At 41.5% G+C, this 12,517-nt stretch overlaps 1 protein-coding gene across 2 annotated transcripts in view; it reads right to left on the bottom strand.

The window, feature by feature from the left end:
• NECAB1 (N-terminal EF-hand calcium binding protein 1) overlaps window positions 1-12,517 on the bottom strand; it is a 71,785-nt gene that overhangs the window by 47,660 nt on the left and 11,608 nt on the right. For both annotated transcript variants that reach the window (XM_074577406.1, XM_074577407.1), the window contains exon 3: window positions 5,858-5,966. In XM_074577406.1, the coding sequence (XP_074433507.1) occupies window positions 5,858-5,966 (109 nt within the window). The remainder of the gene's footprint in view (window positions 1-5,857; window positions 5,967-12,517) is intronic.

The following is a 12,517-nucleotide window of genomic DNA, read 5'->3' as shown; positions in this document are numbered from 1 at the left end:
ACATTAGCTGGGCTTGGTCTTTTTAAAAGTTAATAACAAGACTGACATTAGGACCTGTGTAACAGGGGGGTTTAATACCTGGTTAATTTAGTTCCCTTAAAAGTGTTAAGCCAGTGTAAGTCTTCCATGCTTTGAATATTTTTTGAAAGATTGCTGCACCAGAGCTGAGAAGGGAATTCAGATTTCCTGAGCTTGTGGCCCACGGATATTACCCCAAGGCCATCTCTCCTTTTTTATCTTCAGGCTTTGAAGTACATGGACTCATGCACACAGAGAGTGAGGTTTTGAATGCTGGCAGAGCTAAAAGATCTAATGCAGGTGGAAACAACCCAAAATCTGCTCTTGTGACAAGCTAGATACGAAATCTTGAGATACTCCAATAAATGGTCCAGCAGATCATGACATGCTTCCCTAGCCATTTGTCCTAGGCATTTACAAGTAGTGTAAATCACTGCATAATCTCAATGCTTACAAAATATTTCTGGGATAGGGCACTACAGTCTGCATTTTGTAAATAGTGAAGTGAAGCAGAGAGAAGATAAATGATTTGTCCAGAGTTTGAGTCTGTATTTTAACTGGATAAGAGAGACAAAATAATCTGTGCAAATCTTCTCCTACTAGATACACAACAATTTCTCACCCTCCCCTGCTCAAAACCAGCCATAAACTACTTAGGAATTATAAACACAAACCGTGATTTTAATTTCATTCCCTTGGGTAATTTGCAAGTGAAAACATCACAAAATAGGTGATTTGGAGATTGTTTGATATGTAGATCATCCTCCCAGTGCTTGCATTACAAAACTTCCCAAGGTTCAGTGAACATTTTGCTGCTTTTCTTAGCCAGCTGGTTAATTTGAGACATTTTACATAATCTGCCCTTTTCAGCAAATGCCAGTGAGTAAAGTTTTCACCTCCTTATTATATCTGCTTCATGTGATTTTTGCTGGAAAGCTATACTAACAAGGAATTCATATTATACTGTCCATGCTGTCTCTCTTTGCTATATCCAACATTTGGCACACTCCATCTTGCTGCCTGCGTGACGGCAGGGTTCTCAAAAGCTTTCAAAGGTACCAAAGGAAAGCTTTTAAAATGTATTAAAAAGAAAGATCAAGCAGCGTAGAAAGCTTTTCAGCTGCAAAGTCGGGCACTAAGCCTTTTACCAGTTGAAGACTTCATGAAAAAACACTCAAAAAAGCATCTTGTTGCGTTTCCTTATTTATATCTAGGTCCTACTCTATAACAAATGCTAACCAGTCAATAGAAAGCAGCCTTTCTTCTGGTTGGGAAAGGTGATTTAGTAGGCTTTCTTAGTTTTCCACCTGTTCAATTCCCTGAAATACATGACAATATGATCCTTCACAGTACGTGTTCTCTGTGACTTTTGCGCTCTGCTTTTTGCCAGGCTTTTCCTGAACAGTGAGAATGAACTCTCTCTCAGATGGCTGCTCTGCCAGTTTCATTACTTGTTCTCAGCACTTGTTCTTGAGAACAAGTTGTTCCTGAGAACAACTTGTTCTCAATTGTAGCATTCGACAAAGTTGCACCTATTCTTCAGGTATGCCTATCTCCTAGGAGGAAAAATGTAATGTTTTTAAACTTTTCAACGTATTTTTCAGGCCCAGATAGTCTCTGCTAAAGAGAAAAAGGGTTATAAATAATAAAAAATAACAAATAAAAATATTTTACAAATTAAAAAAAGGTTTTACAGGTAAAAAGAAAGAAAAAAATAGACGTAGAACATCCGTCTTTTTTCTTAGAAATCTTACATAGTCATCGAGGATATTTGCCCGTATCAGCATGCATCCTCACAAATGCAGACACATGGAATCATAGTACAATAAAACCGCTCTCATGCAGATATGTGGTGCACATGAGGAAGGCCAAAGGTGTATGAATCAGCCTTTTGCTCTCAAATGAGTCTGACTGTGGGTTAAAAAAATTTTGTGAAGGCCCTTAACCTGCTAAGCAAATTCCCATGGTGTTCTAAGAAGCACGTGATTCATTTTGCTAGGAATAGGTAGACTGCATGTATTGTATTTGTCCAAGACCATATTTGTTTCTCAGTCTTTGCCGCTGATTTTAAGAAACCAGAGGAAATTAAAATGTTACGCTTATTTCTTCTGTACACAGCACCTATTTATTTAGCAGCATTTCTGCAACCTTCTGCTTTATAGCATGTAAATACTTTTGACAAATTAGAGAAATATGGGAAATTAGGGAAACAATGATAGTTGTCTCTTGTTTTCTTATGATAACAGATAAGCTGTTTATATTGCTGCTCCTCCTGTGTTGTCCGTTAAAAAAATGGTATATCTGGGAAACCTGTTTCTCTGTTGCTTTCTAGTATCAATAGTCTTCAACACAAGATGGTTTACTGGATGCTTTGGGATTAGGAGTCCAATTCCATACTTCCATTATGTGCTGTCTTAAATCTAATGACTCTGGGGAGGTTACACCTGATTTACAGAAACATAAGTGAGATCAGAGGTAAAAAACAAATCCACAGAGTTATTTAGGCATTTACTCCTAGGGGATATATTAGTCTGTTTATATGAATTAGGTGGCTATGTGAATGCTTTTAGGATGCAGAGAACAGATCTAAAAGAGGATTCCTAACTGTAGGCATTTTGTGGGTCCATATAATCACACAGACAATACTGCGCATGGAAAGTACTTCAGACACCTTCATAAAAAAAGCAATCAAGCTCTTAAGAAAGCAAAGAAATGTGGTTCTGCATACAGACTGTATTTTTAAATGGCTTGAAATAAGCAACAGTTTAAATAGTTTATATCTGAATTAATTTAATTATTGATTTTTTTACCAAAATATATTTGCATATTGACTAATGAAAACCTGGAAACTTTTCTAAAATTTTAATGTTTTTCTTCCTGGAAGATGTTCATAAATGATCGTAAACTGAGATACATGTTCCCTAGCATACACATAAGGGCATGCTCTAGTGCCCAAGATTATTGGTTTGTGGTGGGGTGTTGTGTGTGGGGTTGTGGGTGTGGAGTTTAGTAGGTGGGTGGTTTTTTGTTTTTGTTTTTTTTTTTTTTTTTTTTTTTGTTTTGTTTTTGTTTGTTTTTTTTTAATGTGGTTGGACTCGATGATCTCAGAGGTCCCTTCCAACCACTAAGATTCTGTGATTCTGTGATTCTGCAACATTGATCCGATTTCAGACTTCAACTGATTTCTTTCTTCACACTTTCTGGCAAAGGCGAAGCGGTTTAATAATTCCACCTGGATTGGAGGGAGGCAAAATTTGCAAGGCAAGAATATATTCATTAGACTACTTGGTAATGGTGGAAAAAATGGACAAGCTTCCAAGCACACAAGGCCTTCTGTGAGGCTTCTTCTGAAGAATGAGCTTTGAGATGGTTCCCAAAAAAGCCCTCAGCTGGGCTTCCAGGCCTTCTGCTACAAGGGTAGTTGTCACGTCAATGGCCAGCATCATGCCTGGTCATTGACAGGCCTGCAGGGTGATGGGCCTGGGCTAGGGTCTGCTTTGGTGGCTGATGATACACAACTGTCACGAGAACTGGGTGTTTGCAGAGGAAGCAAAAGCCGAGGAGGAGGGGAAGGAGGAGGGATACAATGCTGTGACACAGACATCCAAAGGTGAACAAGCCATAGGAGAGTCACTGTCAGGAAGAGCTGGCCAAGGGGAAAGGCCTGTCTGGAGCTACCTGGGGTAATGGGCAAGTCCTGAAGTATTGCGGTGATGGCCAGATTCATGTGTCTGAGGAACAAGGCTACTAATATCTTACTGTGACTTAGTGTTTGGATGTTTATGAAGTACAAGATAACAGCATGTTGTTTTTTTTTCCTTGTGGGAAGTAAAAAAACACAGAGTCACAACAAAGTTTGGCATTGGTTGAGATAAGACCCTGTTACACTACTTCTACCTGGGAGCCAGGCTGTGATAGCATTTTAGTACTCGTTGCTACACTGTATGCAGCTGAGAAAAGCAATACTGACTTACTTTATACTCACTCCTTGTAAACAGAATCACAACACACGCTGTGATTGCTACACGGTGTCTTCACAACCTTTTTGCAAAAGCAATAAATGGTCTCTCCTCAGGACTTTCTCTACCCCAGGAACAGTCCAATTTAAAAAAAAACCACTAGCTTAGTAACACATTCCTAATTAACAATAAATGGGAGACCTGCTGTGAATAACTGCTGATGGCCAGAAAGCATATAAAAAGGAAATCCATTCTCGTCTTCAGTCATAGAATCACAGGATGGCTGAGGTTGGAAGGGACCTCTGAAGGTCATGTGGTCTAACCCTCCCTCCTCAAGCAGGGCCACCTAGCACCAGTTGCCCATGACCATGTCCAGGTGTCCTTTCAATATCTCCAAGTATGGAAACTCCACAATCTCTCCGGGTTACCTGTGCCAATGCTCAGTCACTCTCACAGAAAAATGTGTTTCCTGATGCTCAGAGGTAACCTCCTGTGTTTTATTTTGTGCCCATTGTCTCTGGTCCTGTCACTGGGCACCACTGAAAAGAGCCTAGCTTTGTCCTCTTTGCACCCTCCCTTGAGGTATTTATGTACATTCATGAGGTCTCCCCTCAGCCTTCTCTTCTTCAGGCTAAACAGTCCCAGTTCTCTCAGCCTTTCCTCATAGGAGAAATGGTCCAGGCGCTTAATCATCTTCGTGGCCCATTGTTGGACTTTCTCCAGTAGTACGTCTATGTCTCTCTTGTACTGAGGAGCCCAGAACTGGACACTACTCCAGATGTGGCCTCACTAGTGCTAAGTAGAGGTGACCCCTGACCTCCTAGAAATACTTTGTCTAATGCAACCCAGAATCCCATTTGCCCTCTTTGCAGCAAGAGCACACTGTTGGCTCATGTTCAACTTGGTGTCCACCAGGACCCCCATGTCCTTTTCTGCCAAGATGCTTTCCAGCTGGGTGGCCCCCAGCATGTGTTGGTGCATATATTTGTTCTTTCCCAGGTGCAGGACTTTGCACTTTTTGTTGAAATTCATGAAGTTCCTATCAGCTCACTTCCCCAGGTCACTCTGGATGGCAGCATGACCTTTGGGCATATCAGACACACCTCCCAGTTTTATATCATCAGTACACTGTGCCCCATCATGCAGATCATCAATTAAGGTGTTAAGCAGGACTGGGCCCAGTATTGACCCCTGGGGTACAACACTATTTACTGGCCTCCAACTAGACTTCATGCCACTAATCACCACCCTCTGGGCCTGGCCATTGTTCCAGTTTTCTATTCACCTTAATCACTGTAGATGATAGGAAAAGTTAGCCTAAGAGAGCATGCAATGGCACAAGTTTGTCTCTGTTGAAAGCAATAAGTAAGGTTCTTCACACCCTCAACCTGCAGCCTTGTTACACCAAATGGTAATGGGGATGTCTAAACAGCCTAAGTGACAACACCAACACAATAACCATGCCAGCTCCAGATAGGATGGCTTTTTCTGCTCTTTACTCTGATTATTTCATTTATTTTTTCCCTCTCAACATCTGCTCCAAGTATTCATCTCAGGTAGTAGAGTCAAGAATTGAGGAACTCATATTTAAGCCTCAAGGAAGCCACAAACCCTTTTCTTCACTATCATGGTTGGGGAACATAAAAGGCATCCAGTTTCCACCCTGCGTTCTCAGTACCCAAATCACAGTTATTGGAACATGCAGGTATTTCTACAAGGTCTAGAAACACTTCTCTCATGCAGTTTAGAGCCATTTGACACAGCCTAGCTTCCCTGAAGAAGCTTTCTTCTTAAACTTGTTTTCTAAAATCAGTCTGATGTCTTTTTTTTTTCCATTTTCAGGTACAGAGAGTAGCACTCTGTAAGAAGAAGACACTTACTCAGTATTTTGTGTATCGATTGTGTGGAAAAGTTCACGCAGTTCTTCTCCACTCAGAACTCCGTCAGCAAAGTAAGCTTTGAATTCATCAAAGGACAGTTTTCCATCATCTGAAACAGTGAAGAAATAGAAAGTGCCTTAGTTTAATTTATGGTTTTGCTTGTTTACTTCATGCAGTAGAAGAGGAAGTTATTAAAAAACCCTAGCTCTTCAGATTTAGTGTAGAAACTTTACATATTATACCAAGACGCATAAAGAACATGATGTTAAATGCATCAGTTGTTGCATTGGAGTTCTCCGTTTGCCTGGTAACTGTTATTCTTCCTCCTTCTCATCTTTCAAGCAAAGATAGTTGGTTTTGGTGAGTCTCTATTGACAAACACATCAATATAGCCCTGTCTTTGCCCTGATCCCATTCACTGCAGCTTCTCCCTGTTTTGCCCCGTGCTTCCCCTGCTTGCTCCCTGCCAACGTCCTCACCTCTGCACAGAAAATCAGGGACATCCTCAGATAGAGGGGGACAGAGAAAATCCAGGGAAATGCAAAAGCAAATATTTGTGGAAGGAACATATTAGTTCAATGAAAACGTCTTCAGCTATCTAGAGCTATCCGTTTATTTCCCTTTCCTTTTCCTCCTCTTTCTTTCCTTTCCCACGTGCGAGACTGAGACTCAAGTGCACAATTCAATAGCAGTGGGGATCTGACCCTGGCTCTCCTCTCTAGCTAAGGACACTAATCAATACACTGCACCGATTTGCAGCATTTTGATTCTCTCTTTCTTCATAAAATACATCTTTCTCAAAAAGCTCTATGCTTGTGGTGGAATTAACAAAATAAATAAAAGAAAGTTTGACTTTCATGCAATAGGAAGCCAGCTGCCTGTCCTTTTCTGCTGGAAAGAATTTCGGCTCATTTTCTTGGTTAGCATAGAAAATAAATTTCTGTTTGTCAGCATGTAATTTGTCTGGAGATCACACCAAAATTTAGGAATGAGAAAACTGGTTTTGGACATATATCAGAGGTCATACAAAATCCTCAAATGGATTTTCACATGGAGTTTGGATTGGCCATGTAATATACAGTGAAGCCCAACTATGAAGAAGTTGACTTTATCTTCTGAGTATCTGTTGTTCTCATTTATTTGGGACAAAACCAGTCATCACCACATGGGTCCTGATCATCACCGATGACATGTTCATATAGTTAGGAAGTGTCTACAAGACTAATGGGACTCAGAGGGAGGGGTAATACCATGTGATAACATTTAGAAGAACAGTAAAGGGTTATAAATTAATTCAAGAGGAGTAAGTCCTTCTTACAATCTCTACTACATTATTTAGTGGAGTCTGTTTCATCTGTTCCTTAATTTAGCCAAAATCCTTGGCTGAGATGTGTTAAGCAGAGATTAATTCATCCGGTATTTTCAGGATGTCACCACTTAAGACTGAAGCTTTACCCTCCTTTTGTTAGATCAAACTCTGCACAACCATCAATGCTTTCTAAAGGGCATTCCAATAAATACTACAGCATTTCATTGAAGAAGGGATCATACTTGTTTCTCACCTCACCTATGCATGTCTGAAAATCCCGGAGGAGATGCTGTACTGCAGGCTTCCCATACTTTTCTTTTTTCTTTTTTCTTTTTCTTTTTTTTTTTTGAGAGGTAACATCAGAAATGGATAATATGTACCATGACTTAGACAGCCTGTCCCACCCACAGGGTGGCCGTAGCTGCACTGACAGAAATGTCAGACTTAGGCTGTTGTCTGTTTTTGAAGGTTGGACCTTGAGATGTGAGCAGCATTAGACTCTCTTGACTCTGGCCTCTAATCATATCACAATGACTATTTAAACAACATACGACAGTCAGCACAACTAATTTGTTCCTGTGTATGTGATTCAAGGCTGAGAAGAAGGAATGAATTAAAAGAAGAAATGTAAGATAATTATGTCTTCTGAAATGAACTAGAGCCTGGATGGGACTTTGAGTGATATTGTACAGAAGGGAAGGTGATGCGAGAAACCAACCAATGCTTCCCAGCAGGATGTAAAAAAAATGAAAAAAATAAGTTTGTAAATGGGGATTTCATCGTGGATCCTTGAACAACAGCTGATATTTGCTTCTGTCCTGAAGAAAAGGTGTCCTCTTTTCTTTGCTGTACAGGCATGACTTCGGAAGAGGTGCATGGGTCAGGATAAGGCAAATCCGTAATTTCATTAAAACAGTTATGGGAATTTGTTCCTCATTGACTAGTGTATCTGAGTGAGCTTTAAATGCAAGATTGGTAATCACCAAACAGCAGCCAAAGAAAATAAAACACCATTTGCTTTTACTTAGAAGCTGGAATATTTAAACAGTAGTTACATAATAATTTATCTAAACTGATTGACCCTTTCCATGAAGCACAGAGAACATTTTCAGAGCTTAACACTTCATAACTCTCTTTTGGTTAGCACTAAATTTAAGCTCACATCATTCTTTCTCTTCCTTCAGTGACATACTGAATGACTCTCAGGGCACTAAACAACCATAGAAGATAAGACTATGATGCCCTAAGCACCAGAAAAATCAACAACATATTGTGGCTTAATTTTACAGTGGCAAAGAAACTGTTATAAAGGCAGTATCTGAATCATGTAACTACCTGCTGTACTACAACATAGAGATTTGAAGAGTAGAGCTGAGGAGTTTCCTCAGTCTTTTACTTGCTCTTATTTAATAATTTCTTTGACTTGAATATATGGCTTCAAATATGTAATCTTCAAGAGGTTTCAAAATTGGACAAATCGAATGTCTGCTTCAGCAGAAACATTTTGAAATGTTTAATATGAAAAGACAGATTGTAGCTGGAGATAATCATCATTATGATCAAAATAAAATGTCAGGATCTACAAGAGCTAAAAACCAAGATGGCACAATACTGTGTTGAAGGTAGGCAATTTTCTTTGACAGCACTGCCATAATTACCTAATTGAGAATCTAAAAACATCTGCCATTTGGCAATGGCTACAGAGAAGGAATATCAACTATTGAGTGCGTTGAAATGAGCTTCTTTTCACAGCCTTGCTTCCTTTGGCTCGTACAGATGCAATTGTTTAATCGAACTGCCTCTGCAGCTTTAAACTTTGCTGGGAAGGGTGATTTGCATGCAAGTTATACACATATTTAAGAAACTTGTGATTTTTGGCAACTTTTCTGATATAAACATATTAAGAGTTTACTTACAGAAAAGTCTGGGAATGACAAAAACCTGAAACATCTGTCTGTTTATCTCTGTTCTTCAGGATCATTGGCTTTACATCAATCCAGAAAATCAATGATCTGTCAACAGCCGGATTGGGCACTTCAGCTGTTTTCTTTAAATTTTACCATCCAAGAGCAAGCATTGCCTTTTGCTTCATTGCTATTTATTCGCAAAAACATTGTGAATGTTATTGACACTGACTGACACATCCCTGAGCTTGTTGCTGGCAAAAGCCAAGGAGATTTGAACCTATTTGGTTACTTACAGAGTTCATAGAGTTACGTTTACTGAAAAAAGCTCTGATTCTCCAGTGTATTTCTCTGATTTCGTATGAATATAACTGCTTTGCTAGTGCAGGCAGAGACTCAGCGGCCAGTGGCCCAGGCCACCCCTGCACTTCCTCAGTGCTCAGATGAAGCTCAGACCCAACCCCTAACAAGCGCTCCTTGTGCTGTTTAATTGAAGACACATTTGCCTAGCCAGGATTATTTTCCAAGTGTTAAGAATGGTTTTAATTTTAAAGGCTGCATTACGTATCCCCAGCGCTGCCTCCCTGGGGCACACCTCGCTGCCCTCGGAGCGCCCGGATAAATACTGTCTGGTTTAAGTGCTTCAGAGCAGCTGAGCAGAAACCTTTATTATAGATGCTTCAGTCCTTGTCACTGGCAAAGTGACAGGGGATGGATGATTTGTGACAGACAAACTTCTCTGAAGCCATGCATCCCTCAGACAAATCAATCTTCATCAGCGTTTGCCTTGGCAACGTTATCTCAAAGAAGCTGTTTGGCAAGCCTTGCTTGCTTCTGTGTGTCTTCTCTGATGTCTTTCAAAAGCAGGGTTTCTTCAAAACCAGGCACAGTTGCCCATCCTCCTTGGCGCCAAAACACTCCTGACTGGCAGACAAAAATATAAACAATAAACTGAATCTCCCCGTGTAGCACTTGCAGGTTTCGAAATGTATTTACATGGTGTTTTAGAGGAGCCTTCCTTTGGGTTACAATTGCATTCTTACATTTATTTCAGTAAAATTCACCTCTCTATTGAATAGATGGTTTTATGTGTAAAATGGGCTCAAGTGATATCAAGTGGTCCACTCCAGAAACACTATCTCCAGGACACATTTTGAATAGCTTATGACTTCAATAGACAACAGCATATCTGACAAAGGAAAGCCACACACATGCTCTCTTTTTGAGTTGAAAGATGACTTCAGTGAGTGAAAAGATATCAAGCAAATAATGGACAAGAGCACGTACATATTTGGAGTCTATGTGCCCAAAGACAATGGCAAATGTGAGTCTGCAGCCAGTGAAGGACGCTACAGTGATGTAGAGGAGCAGGATGTCTCGCAGATGCCAGCAAATGCTGGAGGGCAACAAAACAGCTTCTGCTCCCACCTATTTCAGGCTTCTTGTTAGGACTGTGAGCCTTTCCTAGCAGTTAAACATGCCTGTGGGCTCCACGGAGGACATAGCAGGAGCCACACCAGAGGGAGCTGGTATGGCTGAATGGCAGCCCTAGGGCCTATGGCAATTGGAAGACCCACATGGAAAACTTATGGCAATTGGAGGGAAAAACCCCACTGGGCTAAAGCTCATCCTGGGGTTCACCTTGGTGGAATGGAATATGGAAAGCAGAGCCCATGGCACTGTCCCAGCTCAACCAGACAGTGCCCAGCCTGCCTCCAGGCTGGCAATATGCACACTGCCAGGGCAGTCGGGTGATTTGGGGTCTGGGGCTCTATGAGCTGTGCCCTTGTAGGGCAAAAATTAGCAAAAGGAGAAGAGATAACAACAAGTGAAACCAATAAAAAGAAAAATCCGCTGTGGCAGAAAGTATTTACTCCCCAGGAAGGTGCAACAGCGACTAGGAAATGACAGTGCTCAAAATGAAGCAGTCATGGGAAAGGCAAGGGCCAAAACCATAGCCCCATCCAGGCCCTCACAGTTCTCAATGGGAGCCGACTTCCTAAATGCCTCGTGGGAGTTGTGACAGCCCTTTATGTCTTTTTGAAATCTGGCTGCCTTTGAAGAACTTAAAGCCTTACAGTGCCTCACTCAGGCCACAGTGCCCTGCATGGCTCAAGCAAACACAGTGGGAAGGCAGCGCAAACTTGGGTCCTCCTCCCAGATCACCTGATCCTGGGGACCTGCTGCGTGACTTGCCTTTTTGGAAGGAACTGATAGTCCATACCTGCTGTAAAAGATTTGGATCAGAGCACTTGAGTGCTAAAAGATATTGCCCTGTACACAGAGAAAATGAGGTAGTGGGAGGGGGCACACGACAACAGACACAGATGGACTGAACCAGATGCAAAAAGTTGAAAAAGACCTGTTTTATTGGCATATGGCACAGAGGCTGGAATCAGGCCAAGGAAGAGCTGCCAAAATAATAAATTTCAGTGTGCCAAAGAGTATGCTGGTAATATGTACCAGGTCCCAGGCATAAGGAGTTGCATAGGAAGAAGCAGAGACATAGTCTGAAGCTTTAAAGGTTCTGGGCAAGTGCACTAAGCTTTCATTGACTGATCTGTACCGAGTGTTGATATAACCAGAAATAATGATTTTAAAGCCATTATTCCAGCTGTTACGCTGGAAAAGCTTAGCACATGTAACGAAGCAGTCCCAAAGGGAGCAGGCTAACAGGGAGGGGGGTTAGGTTTAAAAGCAGGCATTTTATCTTTATGGAAATAATAACATTTGGAGTCTGGAGCACAGAGTTCACCCTGAAGCACCTGAAGGACCCAGGGAGGTGGGATGGGGAATCCCATCCCAGACAGAGGGTATCTGCAATGGATCCAGATGGTCAGGAAGCAAACAGCAGCGTGGTGAGGGTCCCTCAAGCCTGTGCTACAAGGGTTTTGCCTTATTAATCTATTTTACCAATACTGATTCAATCATTTGGGACAACAAACCAGTGATGCTGCAGTTCAGAGAACTTCGGTGCTCTGGCTCCCATTCAGAATATACATTCTGTAAAGTCATCCAGTAAATGATGTAAAAAAAACCCTCAACGTCACCACTATGGCCTGCTCAAACCTGTCCCTTATGGGTATCATGGCACACAGACCTTCCCTGAGGGATTCCTGCACATAGCTGTTTTTCTCAAGGAAGGGCACAGAAGAGATGGGTCACCCTGTCATGCTGTGACACATCTGGCCAGTCCATGTGTATGGAGGGGAGAGCCCATGCCACCAAGCAGCGCTGCTAGGGACAATCTATGGGCTAGCTGAAGACCTCGTGAGATGTCAGGATGTTGTGGTCCCAGATTAGGAGGTACTGGCCTATGAAAAAATGCTGAAATCAGGAACTTGGCACATCTTGCTTTGGTGTAACTCTAAAATTTTCCCTGGAAATAAGTTTAATCCCCTAAGAGGCAATCTTCAGAGAGCCTCCAGGCCAACTCTGACAGTCCGC

Source organism: Larus michahellis, chromosome 2 (genome assembly GCF_964199755.1).
Source record: "Larus michahellis chromosome 2, bLarMic1.1, whole genome shotgun sequence".
Lineage (NCBI taxonomy): Eukaryota > Metazoa > Chordata > Aves > Charadriiformes > Laridae > Larus > Larus michahellis.
Note: the sequence above shows the minus strand (reverse complement) of the source record. Positions and strands in the feature narration are given on the sequence as shown.